At 42.0% G+C, this 27,674-nt stretch overlaps 1 protein-coding gene across 1 annotated transcript; it reads left to right on the forward strand.

The window, feature by feature from the left end:
* The first annotated feature begins 17,223 nt into the window (after positions 1–17,223).
* On the forward strand, positions 17,224–18,507 carry htr1aa (5-hydroxytryptamine (serotonin) receptor 1A a). The gene has a single exon (XM_070904359.1). It carries the CDS (start codon positions 17,224–17,226, stop codon positions 18,505–18,507), a length of 1,284 nt encoding a protein of 427 aa, XP_070760460.1.
* Positions 18,508–27,674: the final 9,167 nt, after the last annotated feature.

The raw sequence follows: 27,674 nt of genomic DNA on the forward strand, positions 1-27,674 counted from the left end.
GCATACACATCCACTAATAAAACAGCCCTAATACAGAACGGTTCTGTCCTATTTCCCCCCCCAAAACTCCACCACTTTCTCTCTTCCTGCCTCACCACGCTGCACCTTGCTGTTCACCTTATTCTCTCCTCTGTTTACGCTCAATTTACCTTCGCCAACTACTGGCTGAGCTGAACCTCGATTATTGTTATTGCTCTGTCTATCTCTCGCGTTCCTCCCCTCTAGTGTGGGAGACGGAGCAAATATTTTCCCAGACGAGCCTCAGAGCGCAGGAAAAGTACCGGATGAGCGCCTGCGACTCCTCTCCGCATTGCCTCGACTGCGACGGGGCGCAAGTCACCTTCACTCCAGCAGCACACGGTGCACAGTGAAGACTTCACACCCAACCCGGAGTCCAGCTAGCTGAGGTGTCTTCTCTGACGCACCGATGTCGGAAGGAGACGATCGCATTCACGGATATTCTCCAAATGCAACCATTTTTTATGATTGCGCGTTTCCATTAAGCACCAATAAGACGGGCGATAACGATCTTTTCTCAGCCGCACAACCTCCTTATGGAAACAAAACAACGCTGCCAAAGTCCCCGCCGACTATTTCGCCGCGTACAGCCGACACTTTAAGCCTCTGAGCCGGAGGAAATCTGAACCTTCAGAAAAAACTTAATTCCTGGTGTCGCGGTTCTCAGTTCGGCTCCCAGTGTCTGTTTCCTCCAGTGTCTCCAGCTCGTCGGGCGGGCCTATCTCTAACCTTGGAGAGGCAGCAGGAAGACAAGCAGTTGCTACAGGCCTGACGTGGCTCTGTGTCTGGCAACACTGCGCACCCAAAGGACGGGAATACTAATAGGGCCCATCAAGTCAGACCCCCGCCCTGAGCCGTGTATGAGCTCCTAAACGTGTAAAATTCAGGCTGCAGGCCACGTTGCCTCCACACAGTAAAGAAGTATTATACACTTCATTCAATATTCCGGTTAAGACTAAATTGAAACTTTAGTGTTGACTAGCACAGTTTAAATGGACCCCATTGTACGCATCTACTGTGGCATATGTATAACATGTATATGCAGGCCCATTTTATCGGGACTTAAAAGTGTTTTATGGTATTCAAAAAAAAAAAAATCTCTCTCACTAACTCTACAGCACTATTAATACCATATTCTTTTAGACACACAGTGCGGTGCAGTGTTACTTTATTAGAGTTCACAGTGACCTAAATATATGTTAAGGTTGTTTATGGTAGGAGTGTTTTTGGAATAGGCCTGGCAGTATGAAGCTTCAGTGCTTGTATTAACTATATATAGTACTATAACACACACACACACATACACACACACACACACACACACACACACACACACACATAAATGGAGCATGGTGGCATAAAAGACAGAAAATCTATACAGTATGTATGAGAATATAAATGTATAACTTATCAATAAATGTGCCACTTTGTTGTCTGTGATGACACCAGAAAAAGAAAATCACCCAGGAAACTATACTCTTTCAAAATTCCTATTTTTTTAGTTTGCTACTGTAAATGTGCCTGAATCCATTGTTAGCTTTCAGTGGTGACTATTTGCCCTTACTTGCTTTTCACAGCCACAAAGAGGAAAGTATGTGGTAGATATTCTGAATAAATAAGGAGTCCATTTCACTGTATGGTGAGTACTCTTTCTAAACACGCATTAATTGTGAATGCAAAGGAAGCCTTTCAAAATCCATCTATGCAAGTGTTTTAGACATACACACTGAGCTGCACAGTGCAGAGTGTGATTTTACGTCTATTTAAATGTAACACATTCTGCAGTGATCATGTGTTTGATTGTGGTGTTGAACTCTCAGAAGAGATTGTCCATCTCATGGTTTCTTAGCAATGCAGTTAATTCTTCCTAAATGGCATTTACTACAAAATGTGTATCCGCTTTAATAAATAAAAAACACATTGAAACTTGGCCAGGAGTTGATCAATTTTAAATGCTACTGCCTTCCTGAGTTGCCGTCCTTCATGGCCTTCCACCTCTCATCAAGGAAACTCCGGCAAAGGACAAAGTCTCTATCCAGGAGTAACCAGAACCTGTGCTTTCCATAGACTGAGCCTAAATCTATCCATTTATCCACTAAATCTGGGTACTTCCCAACCACAGAGGTGACATTTTCTGTCCCAGGTGCCAGTTTTCATAGCCAGAGGTCATTCCACCAAGGCCCCAGACTTTGCTTGCCAACTGCCAACTTGTTCAACTGGCTATACGTCCACTTCACCTAACTTGAAAATATAACCATAACATAACACAATTAATAGCAAATATTCATTTACAAACTATTTGATAATACTTACATAAAACTATACAACTCCTCATTAACTAATGGCATATATATATGTATCAACAAATTTGTGATATATTATTTACAAGTGTATGATTTGTTTATAATAACTTAATTATCATCAACTAATGGCCTATAAATAACTTTTAGTTAAAGTTATACCAAATGGAGAACAATATGCGCATTGAGTGCACATAAAGATTCAAAGCCCACCACATACTTTACACTGATGCAAGTGGAAAATGCAAGTGAAGAAAGTGAGTATTTGGTATAAAACTGTCAGGAATAAAGGTATTTATTTGGCTGTAACAGATGATTTCATTACCAAAAAATGGAAATCACTTAAAATGTACAAATTCATTTTAAAGCCACATCTACATACCTGTATGTATGTGTTTCTGTGTGAATTTCATTTGCTATAAAATACAGTGACTTAGTACAACCAAACATTTATTCCCTCCAGGGGGTCCTAAAGAACAAACACAAAATTCTTTCTCATAAAAAACCAGCAAATTAAAACATCTAGCAAGACATACTGTATAGTTTAATGCAAGAGCCAATTTAAAAAGTTTTAGTAGCAAGGGTATGGTGTTTGGCGACAAATTAGAGCACCATAAACAAATGGTCTCAACCCATACCAATGAGCAAATCTTTCATTTAATTATGTTTTCTGAGGATGCATAAACATGCAAATCCACCCAAAAAGTGCTCACTCATGTTATTCCTTTGTTTTTATTGTGATTTAGTTATTATTATCATTATTATTAAACTATGATTTACCTTATCATAGGAATATGCACCACCTGTGGGAGTACTGAAAGGTTACGTTGCGGGAGATGTTACATTAACTCCCCTCCATACAGGAACAGGACATGTTGTGCAACCCACATTACATGTGCATCGTGTGGAGACAGAGAACAGAGCACATCGGATTCCCAAACATTTCTCTACATCATTTCCCCATTTCAATCATTTATTAATGAGAGACAACAAGCTGGCACACTGTTGTTTTCCCTCCACCACGCCATCCCACCTGCTTGAAATTCACTCATTGTCTTCTCATTAAACCCTACAGCTCAGTTTCCCCCTTTCCCCTATGTATATGTATGTGCCTGCCCTCTGCTTCATCTTTAATTCCTTACTTCACCCTCCTCCTTCTGTATCTTCAACCTTTCCTCTTTCTGTGTTGCTCCATCATTGTTGCTGTCAAAAAGAAGGAAAGAAGAGATAGCAAAGGAAGCAGAATATGAAGAAGCCAATAACCCAGTTGACTGAGTAGATGTAGATGATGACCATGTCCATGTCAAAGCGCCAGCCCCGAGAGTCATCCTCAAAGTCCATAGCGTCCAGACGATAGCCTCCTCCATGGGGGAACTGGCGTCTAGCAATGGGACTGGACTGCCTCTGGAAGCCTGGTGTGACAAATGAGGCATCTCATCAGGTGGTTTTCATTAGTGACACCAAAATCTATGAGAATTGGCTTGAAAATATTTTTACAGTAGTTTTCTCCTTACTTGAATTCATATCAGTTAGTTTTCATGTTGCATCAAAATGTCAGGAATGTAGTTACTATTGAGGATGTCAAGGTCATGTCCTCGGTAATATTTCTAGGAATTTAGGGGGTTCAGTGACATGAAGAGAAGTTTACTTTCTATGATTACACACATATCACACACATGTAGGGTTTTTTTGGGGACCAAAATATCAAAAAATCTGACAAAAACTAAATAAAGAAAAATAAAAGGGATTTAGTCTTCTCCATCAGAATAACACAGTGTAGAGAAGGCTATGAAACCACATTTAGACCATAAACTATTACTGAACAATTGAGTAAATAAAATGTGAAATTATGTGACTTAAAAATACTTATTTGTTACAGTTTGGTTTTTGGCTCGTCAAACATTTCTTGGGGGCTGGGGGGAATCAGGACTCAGTATTTTAGAAAATGCTGAACAAAATATTTCAATCCACGCCTGCAGAATTATCAGCTCTTCCACTGTCCACCCATATGCTATAATTATATTCCAAACAACCAATATTTTGCCAAAACATGGCTTCATACAATGCCTCCATGTTGCTACTGCGTTCTTTGATGCTGTGAAGCTCATAGTCATATTTTGCTGAAAGTGATTGTTACCATAAGGGCAGAGTGTTTAATACTTTAAGTAGTGGTACAATATCAGTAGTTGTACATAGATTAGAAACTCATTTTGTCACTGCTTCCCCTCAGGATATTCTCTAAGGATTCTAAGAAATTGCATGCTATAAAGTTGAAGCATTGTGTTTAATAAACCGTTCAAGCCTCAAGGTACTTTTTAGATAAAAAGGTAGCAGGTATACTTGTGTTACTGTCACAAGTCTAGTCACACTGTTACTTACAAAGAGAAAAGTAGTAAAGTAGCAAATTTGTCCTGCTGCTGCCGGTATTTCGCCAAATCTGATTAATTGATCCTGGACAGAGAGAATTTCCATGTATGGGGAATTAAAAACTTGCCTCCAAAAATATGGAAGAGTTTCCGGCAGCTTGGGAGAGGCCACTTTGCGCAACTTGCTTTCTGGAAGTTCTGTTTCCGGGAAAGGTATTCCTTCGGGAAGAATGTCCTCGCTGTTTGGTTTAGCTCTGGAAGAAAGACAAGGAGACAAGCTTAATATTATCAAATGTGAACATCTTATTCACACCTCCACTTCTTGATAGCCTGGATAGATTATGTTTGATTTATTCAATACATTCAGCAGATGCAGCATCACCAGACCCCCTCATTTTCTCCTTGTTCTGTTTTCCGTATGACCTTGGCTTTGGTAATCAACACAAGAATCTAATCTACAATCCTTGTCACCTAATCACTCACAAGAGCCCTTAGTGTGTCTGCAGTCCTCATAACCACGGACACTCTGCCTTTTTATGGCCACAGCTGCTCACTTTCTCCTACATACATCTAGAAGTAGGCCAAAGTGAATCACAGAACTTCATTACTTATTCATAGCTTTGTCCAAATCAGACTACGTCCCATGTAATCAGTGTGCAGTGATCACGATGTTACATAAAATACTTATGTCACTACACAGCAAAAATATTATTATTACAATGAGTAACATTGTGTTGTGTAAAGACCTTACATATAAGAATATAGCTGTTTCATTTTCCACTGATGCTGCCCTTGCTAAAAACATCAGTTTTTGTCATATCGCAATGGATTTTCCACCCATTAGGAATACTACTTCTTAATTCCATCAGAAAGCACTAAATAAATGTGTCCAGATTGCGTTTGATTCTGTCTTCTCAGTGTGGGTGACTCATCTGGTCAGAGCTGAACTAAAGGTCTACTCTGCTCCCTATGGGACATCTGCAGCTGGGCCCTCTGAACAATCTGCAGCTTAGATGTCATCTGTGTAACAGCCAACAGACGTAAAAAATACACATATAGATGCAAATAAACATGTAATCCTGTGTCTGTACACATTTACTGTTATATTATACTGTCTCTATGCCACTTTCTTATACTGTATTTTTATCCATCTCAATCTAGAATGCAGAGTAGAGTCACAAGCAGTGAGTTGATAAGCATTTCAAATCATGTGAATTGTACAGTAAGTGCTTTGTGCCCATTAGCTCACCCTTCTGGAAGAAGACATGTGTGATGATTGTTCTGCAGAGGGGGCAGGGGGTGTTGGTGGGGCTGTTCTTAGCCAGTGTCCTCAGACAGGGTTCACAGAAGATGTGGTTGCAGGGGTGACACATGTAAGGGCTGAAGTACACATCCAAACACACAGCGCAGATGTAACCTTCTCTGTCCCCGGCACTCACGTCCTCCTCGTCCTCGCTGCTGCTGCTGGATGGGTTCCCTGTTGAACTCTGGGGGGGGGGGGGGGGGGGGGGCAATAAAGGATCAAATGGACTGTGAAAGGTTCATAGATGTATCACCATGCGTATCTCTAAAATCTAAAATCATGATGAGCTTCTCAGACAGACAGATTAAAAACAGACAGTCTTGCTCTGTGTCAAGTATAAGAATAAAAGGAAAACAATCCAGAAATCTGACCCCCTACATATGTCGTTTTGAGCATACGTTAGCACTACAGGATGTCATCACACCAGCTGGCCATAAATATAAGTGAAAATGTCTTCTTTCGCTGTCCTCTGTCCACTGAGATTCTGTTTAAAACACTCTTCTCTTTAATACCCCCTATTTGATGAGTGTAAACGTCTTTGACACCCACCTGCGCAGCATAATAATATGTGTGAGGATACGAGGGTGTCAGGTGTGAGTTCAACCGAGTGAAACGTCCACCTACCTACACTTTCGCACCTCTTACTGTAAAGCATAAACATTGTTAGAGAAAACAATTTGACCCTGACGCTGGCCCTAATTCAAACTCCATTCACTTTACAGAAAACAGAGAGGTGTTGTATCTCTTCAGGTAGAGCATTGCTATTCTTGGGCGATGTACTGTAGGTTTTCCATAAGGCACAGTATGACTCATGCATACACAATTCTGCAAGATAAAACATTTTGTTTACGCTGCAGATGGCCCGTCCTCTGTTATTTTCAATCTAGTTTGTATCCTTTTATTTCATACAGCACAATACATTTGCCACCCCCGCTGCTCAAATCCCTCTCATCTCCTCTGCAGTCTACTTGCCCTTCCTTCCAAGTGCCTCTGCACCTAAATCCACACCCAGCTTCCTATTTTCAAATTCCAACAATAACTCATCAGACGATGTACCCAAAACTTGTACAGGACAGTATCTGGGGCCCCGCAAGCCCCCCACCTCCTCCTGAGACCTGTGTTGGCAGCCCCCCGCAGATTGGTGTCTGAAACTCCATTCTTGAAAAAGCCAGGGGGTGCTACCAGAGTAATTACCACTTTCTCACCCAGGGGGAGCTCCAGGGACTTCCCTGTTGCACCAACCCTGCCTCCCAAGATGTGTCATTAACACAGAGGAGAAAACACAGAGCACACAGCTAATCATGGGCACTGAGGCTCTCCCCTGGCAACGTGCACTGTAACATGGCAGCTTTGTCTTGGATACGTTTGTAAATGTGTACATAAATAAGTAAATACACCCACTCTATATCATAGGCAAGTAAACGTTTAAACTAATAAATCAGTATACCAATTAATCAATCAATTTAGTAGACATGGAGTAAACCTCTTCTCTTTACAACCTTAACTTCCATTAGCTGACTAATGGAGTTACTGCACCATTAACCTGAAAAAACAAAAAGTTTTGTGTAAACTTCAAAGAATTGTAATTAACTTACATATTCATTCATTAAAGTGTTTGTCTATTTTACAATCACAATACATGTTTCTGCAGAACTACAAGCAGCAACTAAAACCACATTTCAGCTTTGGTGCAGCAGCAATTAGAGCAGCTGGTAACTGAACAACCCAATGCTAATTGCCTCTCTCCATCACACCGGATGAAACCACTTCCTGTGGGAAACTGGCTGACAATAACACCCTCTCTGACCTTTGGCCTACTGTATACTTGAAGACATTGTACTCATAGTTACATGAGATTCTATTAGTGGGATTAAAACTAACTTTTGTGAAGGAGAAAATAAATAAAGTGTATGTATCCAAAATATAAACCAGGCTTTGTGACCAAAGGGTTCAAGTACTGAAAAGTCCTTAAGTCCCAAGTGCTGTGGCTTATAGCAGAAATGCTGTGGTTGTAGTGAGCTGCTCCCAAGTGAGAGTGAGTGTAACTGTGTAAGTGCAAAGTTGGATAGAGCTGAGAAAAGAGCATGCATACTCAATAAGCCTTGATAAGGATAAACGACCAAGCAAGCTAATTCAATTTGCTCTGACTAAATAAAAGTTGAAGGGAATAGTTGGACAAACTCGCTTACTCACTTTTTCCCTGAGTTTGGTGAGAAGGTCAATACCACTCTTGTGAATGCGCGTTAAGTATGGAGCTTACAAATCTCACAAATCTTATCTCGTTTGTTAATTCATACACAAAAACAGAAATGTTAAAACTTCCTGGAGTCTTGCTTTCACTGTCTGGTCCAGTGTTGCCAACTATTTTCAATGGAGGGTAGCTAAAGCTGGTGCATATTTATTCTTATCAATATGCATCTAGTTCTAAATTCGAAAACCTTTCATGAAGGCTGTTGTATAGACTGTTGAAATGTCTCATGAGTAGAGAGGCTCAAGTAAAGTAATATAATTTAAAACAAATAATGGACAAACAATGGGGATCAGTTATTTTCAGTAATTGTTAAGTTGGTAACACCCCATAAAATCACAACTTTACACACTTTGTGTTTATATTAAAAAAAATAGATTTAACATGTTCATTAGTGAGCTTTAGATGCGATGATGGCCATATTTTTTTTACTTTGGAGAGAGGCAAGCTAGCTGTTACCTTCCAGTCTTTATGCTAAGCTAAGCTAATCACCTCTTGACTTGAGCTACCTACGTCAGTTCAGATATAAGAGTGGTTTCAATCTTCTCATCTAACTCTTGGCAGGCAAGCGAATGAGCACATTTCCAAAAATGAAAAAAGCATTATCAAACACACGTAGCGAATCTTGAACTCACCTATGGAGTATGATGTATTTGCATATTAAGAGAGATTGAAATAAGACATTTTCTTTCTTAAATTTGGTTCTTGACCCTTAATTTACACTTGTGGTAATTGTGGGACAGTTGGGAAATATTTATAAGCACTTCAAGCATTTTCCTCATGGTGGCACAGGACATCTGTTCTCTCCCGCCAAAATAATCCACCACATTATAATGGACACAATTATATCTGCTAGAGCCAGATAGTATGTGTATTATGTATCTTCATCGTGCTTGAGCATTAACACGCCAACTCATGCGAGGGAGAGAGGAATTTCTTACCTAAAAACAATACAATCAGCAGGGGGGCAGGGAATTAGGAAATGGATATTCTCAGTTTCAAAGCAACTAATTCTATACAGCTGTCTCTAATTCAGCTGTCAGAATAATTTCAATCCACCAACGTGACTGCAGATCTGCAGCAGCCAATCAAAACAGAATCTGCTCTTTTGTCTGGTTGGTTTTGAAGGGCTCTCCGCCCAAGCCTCATCATGCAACTAATTCAGATGTAACCCCACTTTAAACCGCACAGACAATGGCTATTGAGATGAGCTGGGTGCTGATAGGGCTGCAGAGAGTCAGACTCTAGATGAAATGAACACACACAGACTCAAAAACACACATGCAGCCACACATAGTCACAAATAAAAGTGCCATAAATAAATACAGTGAAAAGTGGACACACAACGCAGCAATATTTAAGTCTGATTTTTGTGCCTATTATATTGCACCACAGACACAAAACTCTTTACTTGCTTTTTTGCATTAGCCTTCTATCTCAAAATGCAAATAGACCTTTAAGTGGATCAGTTAAGTAATTTAAGGCTGAAGTGCCCGACTAAAAATCCCAGGCCATCACTTGAGAAACTTTAGAGTTTGCAGTGTCCACTTATTCCCTAAATGTCGTGATATTACAAAAATAAAATATTCTTTTTCACATGAAGATGGCAAAGTTTGATTTGGTGAAGTGTATCATTCAGGGGTAGAAGAAGATAAGATACTTTTTGGTGGCCACATAGTAACGTTGATCTAAATATGATTGTAAATCACAGTCAGTCTGATGTCACTTCACTGTTTTGGCTGATGCACAAGATACTCGCTCGCACCTACAGAGCACGAGCAACAGGCAGCCACTCCATATAAAACCTTTAACAGGTAATAAATTAGTAAATAAATTGGTAAATTTCATCATCAGTTCTGTGGCGCACAAAGATATGAGGTACTTGCCTAATCTTATTCCAAAAAAAACAGCGGCAAAACATTTGGTAAAAGAACAGTGACTCCAGTAACCTTTGACATATCGAAGGTTAAGTTAATTGTGTCATTCACCTGTCGGCTCTCCTGCAGTTGACTTTGTCTCCACCTCTCCCTTCTCCTCTGCCTCCTTCTCAGACATTTAATCCTGTTCTTCTCTCTTTTACTCATCCTCCTCTCCCCAAAAGGAACACAAGGCGGCACCACTGCTGAGGTCATGGTTTGACTCATCAACTCCATCACACCACTGCCTCCTTCCTCGCCATCCTCCACATCGTCCTCCTCTTCTTCCTCCTCCTCTTCCTCTTCTTCTTCTCCTAGCTCTGACCTGGTGAGAGATGGGATGCGTGTCTGAGAAGGATGGATTTGCGATGATCGTCCACTTCCTGCCCCTGTTCTCACGTCCACCCAGAATGGATCTGGCTCTCTGGATGAACTAAAGGAGTAGCGGTGCAGGTCTCCCGCAGCTGTCCTGGATGAAAGTCTCTGAGGCTGAGGGGGAGCAGAGGACATACACCTCATTGCTTGCCAAGGGGATTGTGGGTTTAAATTGGCAGTGACGGTCCGGGTGCAGCCAATACTGTGAGGTCCAGGACATGTGTGTCCTCTTTGCAAGTTGTTTGATCCTTCTCCAACTTCCAAAGTGCTGTTTAACTGGATGTCAGAATTACTGCTAGACAAACTTTCTGTGCCTCCTCGTCCCGGTCTGTCCTGGGCTCCATCTCCACGTGTCTCACTTCTGTCAGTCTTTCTCTGCCTTTGTTTTCCTCTTTCCCTGCTTCCTACGTGTTCAACATTGTGTTGCTCCTCATCCCTGTCTTGGTTTCCCTCTCTCCATCTTCCTCTGGTCTTTTTGTGTGCTTTCCTCCCTGGCAGGGCAGGTCTCACCAGCTGCTCCACACCGCTCGACCTTCCCTCTCCGGCTGGATCTGCACTCCTCAGCCTAGGTCTCACTGCCTTTAAACAAGGGGTGTAAGTGTCATTGTTACTGTTTTCTTCACTGGCATCCTCAGTTCCACGACCTCCAACTCTGCTTGAGCCATTTACACCAGAGGCTCCCAAATGGGAGCTCATGACGGCGCGTTTGAGCCCCTCAGTCACCAGCAGAGCGCATCTGATGCAACTTCAACCAGCTAGCCTGGTCTTTCCCCTGTCATCTTCCCACAAGTCTTCTCTCTGCGTCCCACTCCTGGATGTAGAGGTTCAAACTCTTTTTCTAAGAGCTAGGGGGACTGTTCCAGTGTAGAGGAGGTGAGCAGTGCAGCCCTCTGGCCTGGCCGATCCTGTCCCTGTTAGCCCCCTGGGACATTCCACACTGTTGACAAAGACAAAGTCACCCTGGTGAGCCCCATTACAATAGGTGCACTGTTCATGGCCTCACTATTGTCCTGTGTGACCTATAGAAAACACACTGCTATGCAACCACTGAATACACAAAAATAAGGTGAAAAAACCAGAGCAACCTTTTTTTTCTCACGTCCACTACCATGGTGTCAGCTTTTTTTCACTCTGGGGTTTATGAGCAGAGTACAGAGTGATTGTGTGTGTGAATGTGTAGTTGTCATGAAAAATATAATTCCTCAGATTTTTCTTTTATTTGATGTCTGATTTTTAGTCCCTGCTGGCACATCATTGTCAAATACTTCCAGTGTACTTGCAGCCAAGAAACTTCCAGACCCAAAGAAAACCTAAATATATTTGATGAGCAATGTCAGAATAACCTGTTCAATGGCGCTTTGTTCCTGTTTCTAAATGGAGAATTTAAGAAGAGGGATCAGGAGATTCTTCATCAGAGCAGTTCAAAAATGGGTTAGGTTACCTTAGGTGAAGTGTTTAAAGGCATAATTATAACTACTGAGTACATTTTCTTTTATTTATATAATATAGATATCCATAACTAAGTCCAGAATTCTGATTACTGGCATTGTCGGACTGAAAGTGATGTAGAAATACTATTTTTATTTTAATGTTTGATCACAAAACATTATATTACAGTATACATTTTATTATAAGAGTAATTATAAGAAGAAGTATAAGAAGCTATACCACTGAAATGTCTAACTGAGGAGAACTCAAGCTTTTAATAACTTTTCACCCCCAAGGTCTAGTACGGAGCCTGTAAATGGAAAAAAAAATGCCCTAAAAGTGAACAGTAAATTAAAAATGACTTCCTGTTGGGTTTAGTGTGTGGCTCCAAGATAATAGTGTTAAATTACCTTTTTTTTTTTAAATAACAGGGGCCCAACAGCAGATATTTGCCCATTTCTCCAAACAGGTTAATACCGTGACCACTACAGAGAAATTGCTTGCACTAAACTACAAACATTTTACCAAGAGAGGGAAACACACTACTCTAACTGAGACAATCTGAAGACAGAAAGCTCAGAAGAAGACAAAAGAAAGAAAAACAAAGACAATGCAAGTAAACCCAGCTGATCTGAAAATGCCTGACCAGAGACAGGTAGCTAAATGCACCAGACGCACAATGCAAAGCACTTTAGTTTACAGTTTAGAGATTCACTTGCGAGGATGATATGTTGGCATATTCCTCTTCTTGGTGTTCCTTGAGCGAGGCCAGCAGGACGACATACTCCTCTGGCTGGTGTTCCAGCCCTGACTCAGACATCTCAGAGGTGATCACATCATTTGATCAAAATATCAATGAGGTTATTTCAGAAGCATGTCGAAACTTCTTGTATCCAGAGACTGGAGACAGAGGGATAGTAATCCCCAGATAATTTGGGGGAAAAAGAAGTCCTGACAAGATCAACCTCCCACGTGATTGATGAGGCTGTCATGACACTGTAGCACACCGAGGCTGTCATGACACTGCAGCCCACTGTCAAGACACTGGAGGTCACTGAGGCTGTCATGACACTGCAGCCCACTGTCAAGACACTGGAGGTCACTGAGGCTGTCATGACACTGCAGCCCACTGTCAAGACACTGGAGGTCACTGAGGCTGTCATGACACTGCAGCCCACTGTCAAGACACTGGAGGTCACTGAGGCTGTCATGACACTGCAGTCTGCAGAGGCTGTCAAGACACTGGAGTCCACTGGGCCTGTCAAGACCATTAAGGACAGCAGAGATGATGGACATCGTACAGTCACCCAGGAGGACAAAGAAGCAGCAGCAGAGTGACAACTTGTCCTGAATTCTTCCACCATCACTGCCTTGTTTCACCTTTCTTTTATTTTTGTTCTTTCTTTTTTAGGCAATGGTGGGAAATAAGCGAAGGCGTTTACAATCAGGATGTTAAGGAACAGCTGACACGTGTACAGATGTGCAGAGGTGCATCTCTGAGTAGGTTGCTGATCTGGAACCTTGACCCTGAGAAGTCCCTTGTCCTCAGCACCAGAGTACTTGGGCATCATGCAACATGCAGAGAAGTTTGGAAAGTTCCTTCAGCCAGATTTTCTGTGACGTCATTGGTGCAGACACCCCTGGAAGGATTTCACACAAAGTCACAGAGGCCATAGCAAGAGAGGTCATTGACGAGGTCAATTCTGTCCTACCAGTGGCCACACAAGCCTCTGGATGAAGGATCCTTCAGCACCACTGCTGCTGCCAGCTGCCTGGTGTCAAAGGACAGAGCAGCCAATGTGACTCCGGAGGGAGCTATCACAACCATGAAGTCCTTCCTCACAGGAAGAGGCACTGCAGTGAGGAAGAGGATTCAGACAAACAAAGGCTTATCGTATGACAGTAAAGAGGAGACACGGTCGGGAGGACGTAAAGGCAGGAGGGAGAAGAGGAAGAGAAAGAGGAAGAAGTCGCAGTGGAAGAGGTGTTTCAGTGGATGGCGGAGGAAAAAGATTCAGGCAGTTCAACTCGAACATTTGGATGAGGCCGTCAGGTCAGCCAGCACTGACTTGACATCTTAGAGCACTCCCTCCCCTCCCCTAGAGTTGGTGGACTACTCAGACAGTGAAGACAAGACGACAGAAGACATCAGAAATGTTGTTTCATCTCTGTCTTCTACGAGCTCGGTCACATGCTCCAAATTCCTCGAGGACCCAGCTATGGCTGAAGCTATAACTGATGGTGACAAGGATGAAAAAACCTTCAGCCAGACCTCTGTGGACCAACCTCAGCCTGACTGTGAGGGTCTCAGTAATAACAAAGTTGGTGTTGAGGACACCAAGGCAAAAAGCAATCGTGTCTTCCGCAATATTTTCTCAAAGGTAAGGTTGCATTTACATGGAAATTCTAATCAGTCAGACCACTTTAAAAGTACACAAGAATAGATTGGACCAAATCCAACCAGATAAGATGTCAGATTTTCTGTCAGGTGGAACAGACCATCAGTTTTGAACTTCTCTGCTGCTTTCTTTCCTTCCTTTCCTTCTCTTCAATTTCTAACTAATCTGAGAGCATTCCAAAATTTCCAATTTTGTGCTTCTTTGTCCCAAGGCTTCATGAGTTGTGAAGTGATGAAGCGTTTTCTGGACCAAGCAACATGTCCAGTTGTTTCTGACATGAAGACGTCTCCTGATTCTCTTTTTGGTGAACTGTAGACGTTTATTTTGTATTTCTGTGCTGATGTTTTTTATTACTTCCCCCAACAGAATGAGAAGAAGATGAAGGAAGAGGAGGAGAAGAAGAAGGCTTCAGCAAATAATCAGACCAAGCAGCCTTCTTTTTGGATGAGGCTGTGGTGTGGCAGTTAATGTAGCTGTTGCCTCTGAAGACCAGAACCACCTCCAGCAGCTGGCTTGATAATAACTTCTCCCAACCTCTCTTTCAACCTCTAAATGTCTTTAAATTTAACATTAATAAATCTATTTTGATAGAATATACATTGAGCTGTGTTTTTACAGTGTTTTATATGTCTGCTTCAACCCTTACATGATAAGGGTTAAAAGGAACATGACTTTCTTTGTTACTGACGAACCAGACTAACACACGCTGCCTGTGGCACTTCAAGTGAGCGGCTGCTTAAAAAAATCTTAACTTTTCCCAAATATGCCATGAAATACACAACTTGACAGGGCTCAACAGAGTCTTAGAGCCTCTCCCCTCAGATTAAGAGTGTAACGTGTGAAATTTCCCCCCGGGATCAATAAAGTATTTCTGATTCTGATTCTGAAAACACAGCCTACAACTTTTAGAAAGATAAGAAAAACTGTGAGCAGCTGTCGTTTCCGGCTACCTGGATTAGGAAATACAGTGATAAAAGGGTTCAATATATTGTATTATTATGCAACAGACGGTGATAAAGTAAAATCAAGATGGTTAGAGGAGTCTTGGAAGATTCTGGAAATACCCTCAGAACAGCGGTAGCCAAGTGTTAAATGACCACCTTGGTTTTTCAAAGATTGCTGGGGTATATATTTTTCAGAAAATCAGATGCTTTGTGACTCGAATGTAGTGGGAGACTTGCTCAATAAAGCAGCCTAGTGCTAGCTTCAGTGGTTCTAACTTGAGTTTACAATAAAAGTGTGTGATTAAACTTCTAGTGAAAATGTTACTTTGGTATAAAAAAAAATGATAAAAGGCTTTAGCTATGTACTCATATTCATTTTGAGCAGAGTCAGTCGAGATCAACGGGCGTGTGGAGCTAATAGTGATGTGTCGTCCATCATTATATACAGCTATACTGTATCATAGTCTATTGACACAAATATTGGAATACTTCTACCCATTGTTGTGACTATACATAGTCACTCACCAGCACCAGAACAACTTTTCTCCACACTTTGCATGTCGAAACTAAAGTCCTATGTAAGACATAACTTTCTATCTTAATAGTTCATTTTTCCCTCCCAATTTTCCATTTTATTTTATTTGACTTTTCCCTTTAAATTTGAATTCTGGGTTAAATTATTTTCCAAACTCCAATCTAGGATAATGGAAACCCTGCACACCCCTCCCTCCACCCTGCAAGGGAGCGCTCGTTTTCCCTCACCAGCTGTTTTTATTCCAGGCTGTTTTCTGACTCACTGCTGACATTATTTGTTGGCACAAAAATACTGCAACATGAGGCAAAAACAACTATTTTTTTCCGGGACCCCCCCCCCCCCCCCTCTCTCTCTCTCTCTCTCTCTCTCACGCACACATAGACACAGTTTGCTTCTCACCTCTTCAACCATCTCCCTCGGCAGCTCAACCCCTCCCTGTTTCCCCATCCTTCCTGCGGTGACTTACTTTGCAATAAACTCAAACTACTGACAGAACAGTGTGCACCATCTGATGCAGTACCCGCTATGGACAGCAGATGGCAGCAGCTCTCCTCTCTGGCCTGTCGTGGCGCTGTCTCTGGTCCTGAAACTACACCTCGCTCTCAACGCTCAGTGCATGTTACCTTTCTCTCCATCCCGGCTCGAAATGCATGGCTGAGCTCGTAAACACTTTTTCTGAACGTGCTTCTAAGTTTCTCCTTAAGGTCTTTTCTACTGATTAAAAACAGCAGTTTCAAATGAATTGGTTTAAACGAAAAGTTGATGAGAAGTGACGAAAGATGTTCTCGGTTAATATTTCCACCTCGAATAACCCGCCGACAGATTTGACTTTTTCCTGCTATCTTTGTAATAAATCGGTTTATAAGTGTTAGTCCAACCCTTTGAGGTGCAAACTAAAAAAGATCCACATCATGTAATATTCAGTGAGTCCAAAGAGTAAAACAAAGGAGAGAGAAAAGGAAAGGAGAGCTCTGCACCCTCATCGGCTGTCTGCAGTGAAAAACGGGGCAACAAGGAGAGCACAGGCACAAAACTCCAGGGCGACCTCCGCACGGTCTGACGTACCCGAAGCTGCTGGTATAAATGAATTCACGGCGTCACCAAGCTCAGATGATTCGCAGTACCAGTGAGCGCACCCGGCTGTCAACACTCACCGGCTATTACAAACACACACACACACACACACACACACAACCCCCCTCACTCACACTCACAAACACGTCTGCGTCATGCGTCCTGAGAGCGGCGGCACGAACGCGGTAACTCCGATGGAGCCCGGTAAAACGCACAGCAGCAGCAGCAGTCTGAGGGGCTGACTGTGTCCTGCTTGTCTGTCCAGCTGCGTGTCCCCCGCTGCTCTGGGAAAGTTGCGCTCTGAGTGTGGTCGCATTATGGATTTTATAACAACAAGCAGCAACGACAGCAACGCGACCAGCGGTTACCCCAGCGGGGTGGACGTGGTTGCCGACTGGGACGAGGGTGAGAATGCCACCGGGTCTGGGTCTCTGCCAGATCTGAAGCTGAGTTACCAGATTATCACCTCTCTGCTCCTGGGGGCCCTCATCCTCTGCTCCATATTTGGCAATGCCTGCGTCGTGGCAGCCATCGCCCTGGAGAGATCTCTCCAGAATGTGGCTAACTATCTGATTGGGTCCCTGGCCGTGACAGACCTCATGGTATCGGTGCTGGTGCTGCCAATGGCGGCCCTCTACCAGGTTTTGAACAAGTGGACACTGGGGCAGGAGATCTGCGACTTATTCATCTCTCTGGATGTACTGTGTTGCACATCATCCATCCTGCATCTGTGCGCAATTGCACTGGACAGGTACTGGGCCATAACAGACCCCATTGACTATGTAAATAAACGGACACCAAGGCGAGCTGCGATCTTGATTAGTGTGACTTGGCTAATTGGTTTCTCCATCTCTATTCCGCCTATGTTAGGCTGGAGAAGCGCAGAAGACAGGGCGAACCCCGACGCCTGCATCATCAGCCAGGACCCGGGCTACACCATCTACTCCACTTTTGGGGCTTTTTACATCCCTCTCATCCTCATGTTGGTCCTGTACGGGCGAATATTCAAGGCTGCACGGTTTCGGATTCGAAAGACGGTCAAGAAAACAGAGACAGCAAAAGTGTCAGACAAGTGCTTGACTGTGTCTCCGGCCATCTTCCACAAGAAAACCAACGGGGAGGCCGGGGGCAAAGGCTGGAGGCGCAGCGACGAGTCTAAACCCAGCTCTCCGTGCGTAAACGGCGCGGTGAAGCACGGGGAGGAGGGTGAGTCGCTTGAGATCATAGAAGTTATCAGCAACTCAAAGACGCACCTGCCTCTGCCCAACACCCCTCAGTCCTCCTCGCACGGCTACGAAAACATGAATGAAAAGAACTCGGGGGCGAAGAGAAAGATCGCGCTGGCCAGGGAACGCAAAACGGTGAAAACGCTGGGGATCATCATGGGAACTTTCATCTTCTGCTGGCTGCCCTTTTTCATCGTCGCGCTGGTGCTGCCTTTCTGCGCAGAGAGCTGCTACATGCCCGACTGGCTGGGCGCAGTCATAAACTGGCTGGGCTACTCCAACTCTCTCCTCAACCCCATCATATATGCCTACTTCAACAAAGACTTCCAAAGTGCTTTCAAGAAGATTATAAGATGCAAATTCCACAGACCGTAACCGCACACACTGAAACGATTTGTGTTTACTTAAACGTGGAGTAACGAAACGGACAGCAGGAAATGTTCAGTGACTGTATGGAACAGCAAACATTGTACTGACACACAGACTTTCATTCAGGGACAGACTCTTTTCGGTGTGTGTTGAGAGGACTGTGTAAAAAGAGAATCCGGGGTCACTGAAATGAGACAAGACAGGAGGTTTCGCTCTTAATGTACAAGCTCATGTTTATTCAGTGTTGTAGCTGCAGTATATAGCCTATATGCGACGGCAGCCATCGTTGTATTGCCATGCAAGACGTGTCATGTGCTGATTCCATGCATTTTACCATGAGACACGCGGGGTTTCCGTCCTACGTCATGAGCTTTGTAGCACTGAAACAATAAAAAGCAATCAAAGTTTGTCATTAAGAACTATGAGTCTATTTTTTTTATTTTCTTTTGGTTTAGAAAATAAGAAGGTAATGAGCCAAGAAGAGATCAGGGCCTATTGTGAAAAATCACAGTTTCACTTGGGACCTGTCTCATCGTACATCTTCATATAGATCACTAGGGATTAATCATTCACTGTGTTGTTGAGCAAACAAAGCAGCGAGCAGCCTATCGGTTTGCTTTGACAGGCAGGCCACACTGATGATGATGATGATGATGATGATGGGGGGCGATCAGGTTATCAGTGCATGGTGTGTTTCAGGTCCTCCAGCAAATGGGTATCGAATAAGCCACACTGGATATCCATCAAATCCATCTCAATGTCGAAAGCAAAAGGAGATAGGCAATTTTTTTTCTAAAATGGAGGCTGGTATTACATTTATGATATGATATGTTCTCAGCCCCCCCCCCCCCCCCCCCCCCTTACTTCCCCATCCCATCTCTATTTCTGACTCCCAGATGTCCCGTGTGTGTGTGTGTGAGAGAGAGAGAAAGACAGAAACAACAGACTGGGAGAGAAAGATTGCTCAAGAGAGCATCAAACATTTTTTTTTCTGTATTAGATTATTATACAGTACCATTTTCCCAAGACCTACAGTGCATTTAGTTTCTGAGAAGACAGCTTGTTACATCATTAACATCAAGAGAAGCAGTGCTAAATTTAGTACATACACTCAATAATAACACATAATGTAGAGGGTTGCTCAGAGAAATAGACCGCATAAGAGTTGCAGGAAACCTCCTCACTGTACAACTGCTGTCGTCTATCAAACAAATCCAAGACACAAATCCACTTACAGTAGGAGATAAAAAGATAAAGACTGTCAGACATCAAAAGAGGAAGGAGGAAAAAACAACTTTCAGGAAGAAGCCCCAGTGAGGCCTGCATGCTTCGCAAAGATGGGTGGCTATTTGGCTCGTTGTCATGGCAACACATCAAGCCCAAGGCATCATGGGTCACAGTCAGAGTGGCGGGCGGGCAGACTGGCTGAGCGTGGACACACCGGGATGTGAGATACCAGCATGACAATTCAGAGGTGACACCTGCGGCATACAAACATCTTCTGGTGAAGTGGCCTGACACTCAGCAGGGTGCATGAATGTCGCAGAAAACACAAATAACCACTTCTTTAATTTTTTTAAACAATTAATGAATGGTGGCAGTACTGTTCATCTAGAGGTATGCATTTATAAGCAGGATATAAACAACTAAAAACTGATTTAGAACACACTATAATGTAGTTGTCAGCAGGTATAAGGACATTTCTAAGTGCTTATTAATGTATTTGTCAACAATAATAACTCCTCCTGTGAAGCATCTATAACTGTTGTAGAAACATATATCATATATCATTACACATGTGAACAAATCCTTAAAGTGTGTTTATTAACATGCATGTTTAAAACACTCAGGAGGACATCTTTAACTTGAAAGCTCAGTTTCGTTTGACAAACTCAAAATCTACATCTGCAAATAAAATACACGAGGTCAGCTGCCATTGGCCATTTGTTTTGCATTGACTTTGCACACTGGTGGCGGCATGCAACACGTGGCCATCAATAATTTTATCGCAATTCTTTGATAGACCGTTGTAGTCCACCGTCGCTAAGGTTACACTTACTTTATCTAGCCAGCTACCTGACTCAATTATCAGTATGTGGCAGCACATTGCCGGAGTACATCAACGTAAAAAGGAAAAATGAAGAGCACAGTGGAAGTGCGGTTAAAAGAATATTTACTGAGAAATGGCGCTTCACAGATAAGTGGGTGAGGAGAGATTGGCTTTTTTATGATATCGCATCTTATGCAGTTTTATGGCTGATTGAAAAATATTTTGGCTGGTGAATGTTTTCAGTTTACCAGACATTGGCAGATAAACCAAAAAGTTAATTTTGGACCCTGGTAACAGATCATCAAAGCTTTGATAGAGCCAAGAAAGTCATAAAAAGTTGTCTCTGGAGAAAATTGAGCTGAAGAGTCATAAAACCCCTCCATCTCTCCATGCCACGGGTTTCCTTTCTCCACCTGATCACTTTCACTCTGTGGTGCATCAGTGCAACATCAATGCACTCAAAATGATTTCGGGAAAATTAATCTCATACCTGTGACCTGTAGGTCAGGTTCTGGGCTTATGACGGGCTCAGAGAGGCCCACAGAGAATGTGGTGTGAGCCGCTGAGCAAGGTAGAGTATATTTTTCAATTGTGAGTCACACAGTGTGTGTAAGACCATTAAATATCATTACATTTTGGTTCTGATATATGGGATTACCAAGCAGCTGACCTCCTTTGAACTATGCCGTAATATCAAAGGTTTGGATTGTAGGACTGCATTAATCTCACCCACTCTGGGATTCTTACATGTGATGTAGGTAGGTGGGTGCAGTGTGATGACGCAGGAGCTTCTCCTTCAACCCCAGCAAGAGAGAAGAGGAGAGGAGGATTATATAAAATGGTAACACTAACAGGGGGATTACAGGGTTTATTACTTGTGTTCCACTGGCCTAAAACTGGGAAAAACTGTATCAGATTCTGCTTATATAAAGTAGGTTGTTATTGGTCCTATAGGAGTATTTTAGTAAAGATGAACAGTAGGTCAAAAAACGGTCAAGTGCAAATGCAGAGCTCTTGTTTCAACACATTTTTCAACACTAAAAAGTGGCGTCACCCTCTTCTCCTCTAACAACAGACGAGATATTAAACATTTATAGATTTTGCACAGAAACGTAACACAGGAAATAACAACCCAAAGGCAACCCTGTCAATTTCAAAGTGAAATTTAATTTGGCTACATGACTGTAATTCTTTCACGGTGCTACTTCATAATCGATTCTACCGGTCAATATCAATCAACAGTTGCCTCCTGAAAATGTATTCACCACTGGCATTATGGCGTTCATTTCTACAAGTTAGGTCTTTAAAAAGTGATACCATAGAAGCTGAATAAAGCACAGACAATCAAAGAAGTTAATCTATTTATATAAAGACTTTATTAATGTACTATTTTTGTTATTAAACCTGGATGAGTTGGTTTCAAGATGGGACAGTAAAAAGGTTTTGAACTAATAAAAGGATCTAATAGATTTTAGGTGATCATAAGCTGTTCTGATCATACAACTTTGATCACTTTAGAAATTCAGAGAACTATAGAATATTCTGCCTATTCTGAGGCCAGATGACAAACTCAAGCCTGTCACAGTGAAGGGATTCAAAGAGAAATCTCAAAATAAACCTAAAAAATTATGACTGCTTTGGTGATATTCTGACAAACAATGAGCATGGTCTAAAAATATTTGTTACATAAGGATTTCTTTCTGACATTTTTGATTTTTCCAAGCAATACATTTTTAATAACAACTCGAGGTCTAAAGTGAAGTGAGTAGGTAAATAAGTGTAAAAAGTGTAACTGTTCTAAGGGAAGTGCGAACAGTAGAATAAACCAAAGGGAGGAAGCTGAATGTATCTGGTACCAAACATCATGATGTGTATGTTTTTTAACACAATTTTTGCTCCATTAAAAACACATACAGGACACATTTATAGATTATGTATGAGTGAAGGATACACACACAAATGTGTATGTGTGTGTTTTTGAATGACTGTTCAGGGGAAAGAAGAGGAAGTTAGTGAGGGGATGAGTGGAAAGCAACATAGAAGTAAACAGCAATAAAGAAATATGCAATAAAAAGGAAAAGAGAAAGATAAAAAAGACTTAAAAAGAAGAGAGAGGCAAAGACGAGGAGAAAGTAAGAGGAATAGATATGACTGAACACTCAGCACAACACATGTTTCTTCTTCGCCCCCTCCTACTTCAGGGTCTTTCTGATCTGTCAGAGTTTTTTCAAGGATCTCACAGCCCACAGCCCGTCACACGCCAGAGGCGCTCGCTCTCTCTCTCCACCCAATCCTGAGAGAGACGCAGGAAGAGAAGAGCACCAGAAAACTCCTTCTGACGTGGAGAAATTAGGGTTTGGCTGTTTTCAGATACGGTCATTTCTTTATTTTTACTACAAACATTAGTTTACATCATCAACACTTGCGCCATTTCTGTGTCACTGTACAGTCCAAACATTGATAGATAAAAATAAAATGATGTCTACAAATCATCTCTCTCCCTCTCTCTCTCTCTCACACACACACACACACACACACACACAAACTCATCACTTTGATAGAAGGCAGACATCACCTGTTCAAGGACAGCAAACACAACAAAAGGTAAGAGCAAACAATGTCTAGTGCTTTCTGCCACTTGCCGCTTTCAATCTAAAAGCACAGGAGAGATGAAGAGTCGTGCTCCAGTGCCCATTGCTATTACTAATACGGCCGGTGAGAAACACCTGACCTCAGATTTTAAAATCTGAAAGAGCTCTTCTGCGCCTCCTTCAACATTTGTCACCGCTTAGTTCACCCCCCCCCCCATCGCTCCTCTTTTCCCAGAGGATCACTCAGAGATTTTTTAAAAAGTGCCATTTAGCTAAAACTTTGATGGGATAAAATATGTGGGTAAACACAGAGTGGATGGGATAGAGTACCAAGCATCCACTGTGTGACACAAACACTGACTGTGTGACACAGTGTCTAAACAAAGGCCACTCCAAACAAAACAAGCCCCCCTCAGTTTGCCTGGAGGCAGTGAATACTCTGCAGCTGTGTGTGTGTGTGTGTGTGTGTGTGTGTGTGTGTGTGTGTGTGTGTGTGTGTGTGTGCGTGTGTGTGTGTGTGTGCGTGCTAAGAAGGGCAGAGGGAAGTAGAGCGAACTTGGGCTGCATGCAGACAAAGCTGTGGAGGCTGTTTGAGTCCAGCTACTTCAGTCCACCTAAATTAAAAACATTATTTATGAGGACTAATGTCAAAACATGTAAAACAAATGCTAAAACTCGCTATGCAAGCTCACATAAAACAATACATCAACTAACAGCACACAATAAAGCCTAGAGTACATCCATCCATCTTCATTATCACTCAGTATTTTTATATGGGAGACTCGTGATCAGCGGTCTTATCCTCAGCATTTAACAGTTTAATGGCACGAGATGAGAGCGAGTGAGACTTCTCACCTTGTTCGACCTGGAGTTTGGTTCTCTGACTCCCCGTCCACAGGAGAGAAGCTCAAACTCTCCATCTAGAGGAAGGAAAGGACACTTTAAAGGCGTCTCGAGCATTTTAAATTGCTCTTTTGCAGTAAATGCAAGTTCAACTGAAGTGGAAGGTGACGTCATCTAGAGTAAAGGTACCTGAAGGGAAGTTTGAAGCCTGGACATTGGTTTGCTGCTCAACACTGACTTGTCAACCCTGTCCACTAGAAATTACATTTAGATACTACGGATTTGGCTGTCTGGGCCAAGCAGTGGAGGAAAGTAAGTACATTTACTCATGTATTTCCATTTTTCCAGGGAAATACCTACATAAACTTTTTGCTTCTACTCCACTACATTTATCTGACAAGTAGGAGTGGGCGATATGGCCAAAATCGTCTATTATGGTATACGTAATTTCATATCACGATACAGTAATTATTCTATTAAGAAATTGTTTAAAATACCCATACTTTACGTCATGCTCTGTACAATTTCACTCTCCTCCATGTTTTCTTGTCACTGGCAAATCAGCTTACAGGTGCGTTATCGCCACAAACTGTCTCTAACGTGATGAGCAGTCCTGCTGCCCAAATCACGTTACCTTGCAAGGTGGCTCGATTCACGAGATCAACGCGAGAATCCTGCCGTGATGTTCTACATCGCCTGCTCCGAATATATAGCAGGGACACTAAGGGATAGCTCCTGCGGTGGAAACGGTATTGCCAAATCTCCACCGGTGGACACATTTCTCTGCCCAGTATATACGGTAACATCGCCCAACCCTATCTGACAGTTATATTTACTGGCTACTTTTCAGATTAAGATTTTACATAAAAAAGCATTAAGCTTATAAAATACAATGCATTGTTAAAGATTAAGCCTGTGGTCCACAACCTTTTTGGTTAGGGACCTTTTACAAAACAGCTGTGTCTGGTTGGGGTTCCTTGCCATAATTCAGATGTCTGCGAGTTGTCAGCAGTTCCTCCAAATAAACATTTCCCCTCTTAACTTCTCAGATGGTTTCATTTAGATAACTGTTCATGGCCTAGGAAGGTAAAATCATCCACGTTTTTTTACAAAACAACAAAGATTAGAAAAAAATCAAAAAAATGAATACTAATTTGTGAACTACAGCTTCACTTTTTCCTCTTTCCTACTCCATTAATCATCTCATGTCTATCTTGTGACACTTTGGAGGAGGGCCAGCCCCCAGGTGGGGAACCACTCTATCAAGCTACTGAACTGCATATATCTTGATGAAACAATAATTTTCAAAATCTCCACCAACACACACATTAGACAAAGTGACATAGTCTTTGTATTTTGAGAGGCAGCTGAAGGGTTCTTTATTCACTTCCATAAAACTGGAGGTTTTATTTTGGACCCATTATACAGTAGATGAGCTGCATTTCCAGGCTCTTGTCAGCTACCATCAACACTCGCTGTAGTGGCTGCCGGGTTGTCCTAACAAAATACTTTTATCTTTTACTGAATTTTAAAAGCGAAGATAATTCCAAAAACCATCTATCATTTTGACAAACAAAAAAATATATATTGCCGGCCCTGTAACATCTTTACTCGCATTATATAATTCACAAAACCAAACAGAATGGAACAACGGTGCATGATAATCAAAGGGCCCAACAAACAAGCAGAATGACAAATCATAACAGTCCACAGAGCTGTAACATCAGCCGACTGCATTTCATTAGAGCAATGAAACTTTCCTCAGAGCCACAGCAGGAAGACATCCGCAGCTCGTCTCTTGTTTGGTTTCCTCTCCTGTCCGACACAATCTGCAGTGAAACCTCACATACTTACAATAAAAGAGCATTAATTGCCTTTTTTTCTTTTTTTTTTGCAAAACCCTGATCACAGTGCAACGTCCGTCACAGGCTGTTTTTCGTCATTTCAAGAGCGTATTGGATGATAGCAACATTTGTATGTGATGAATAAATTGCTTATTAAATCAATCTCAATCTTTCTGTGACTTATCACTTGGTGTTGAGCACAGGCTGACAAGGAGGCGTCATGTGGCAGTGGCCTTGAACATGACAGAATGCACAAATGCAACGCAAAATACATGAAATCTTTATAATAGTGGTTGACATGAAAAACAGAAGTGCACATAGACTGAAAAAACAACAATAGAGAAATTAAATAGAATTTCAGCAGTGGCGGAAAGTAAGACAGGAAGTACGTTTACTTTAATACTCTACTCCACGACTACATTCAAAGTGACAGCTTTTCCAATTCAGATTTTACATAGGCCTTCAGAACATATGATCAGTTAATAAAATATGCTGCATTGTTATATTAAACTGCCCAGTAATATTAAAAATAGTTCAATTAGCTCCACGTCCACCTGATACAACATTAAATGCTGCTTACACATGGATGCATCAGTACTAATAATGCAGTAATATAATATAGCGCTCTGACACATGCCATTCTGCTGCATTATGCGGCTAATACTTTTGTACTTCTACTTTTACTAGGACATTTACTGGTAATGGAGTATTTTTATAGTGTGGTATTGCTACATTTACTTAAGTAAAATATCTCAATACTTCTTCTGCCACTGAATTTCAGCAACTCCATACACCACAGCGACAGATTATGAATGTTTACAGCACAAACTCTGGACGCAATTTGGCTTGTTAGAGATTCAAAAATGCAATTTGGGTCTACACGTCAAATATTGACTTCATTATCTCCCAGATTTTCAAGTTCTTAGTCAGATGTAACTAAATGGACCTTGTGTGTGTGTGTGTGTGTGTGTGTGTGTGTGTGTGTGTTTTCCCAATGGCAGGCTTTAGTGGTGGTTCTAAAACAAGTTTTAATGTGGACCTTACTGCCTCTGGCACCTTGTTGATGGCATTCGGAGACGGAGTTGGAGACAGAGTGAGAGAGAGAGAGAGAGGGAGAGATCCTGGAGAGGAAACATCACTTGGCTTATTGCATCATTTCCAGGGCCTGTCAGCGAGCAATATATGTTGCCAAGAGTAAGATCTGTTGCCTTAAAATGAACTCTTTAAGAGAAAAAAAGCCCCCACTGTCTTCGTTTCATCTCCTGCCAACTCTTGCAATGCATTTTCTCAGCATCCCAGCATGTGTCCTGTAAATATGTTCACGGTCTAAATATAAATAACTTAACATGTCAGCTTTTTGCTTCGGGGACAAGATCTAATTTGAATTTTTTTCTTTCTTTTTTTTTTATTTTCCATTTCCTTTCTGTGTCTCTGCAAACCAAAGTGATCAGTTTGCATGCTATTTGGCAGTTAAGTGTCTGTGCCCTCAGTAACAATGGCTTTATTGCTGCTTCATAGCTCTTTAATAACAACATCCTCTCTATGCTCGCTGTTTTGTGTCCACCGAGGCAGTGTCTTTACTTTCAGTCATGTCGTCTTAATTGCCAACAAGATACTGACATGGGCAGAAGATGTGCACATTAATTGGGCACTTACAAACACACAAAGACAGAAACAAACACAGTTATTCCCCTAAGCCCCACTGACCATCCTGTTCCCACTTACTTGTGTCTTATTTGCAAAAACCTTTACCTTGTTTTTGTCATTACAAACTGATGGCGGAGCATTTTACAGGCCGACATACACTACAGTTGGTTATAACTGCAAGAAAAAAAATGTAATCTT

The sequence above is a fragment of the Enoplosus armatus genome, chromosome 4 (assembly GCF_043641665.1).
Source record: "Enoplosus armatus isolate fEnoArm2 chromosome 4, fEnoArm2.hap1, whole genome shotgun sequence".
Classification (NCBI taxonomy): domain Eukaryota; kingdom Metazoa; phylum Chordata; class Actinopteri; order Centrarchiformes; family Enoplosidae; genus Enoplosus; species Enoplosus armatus.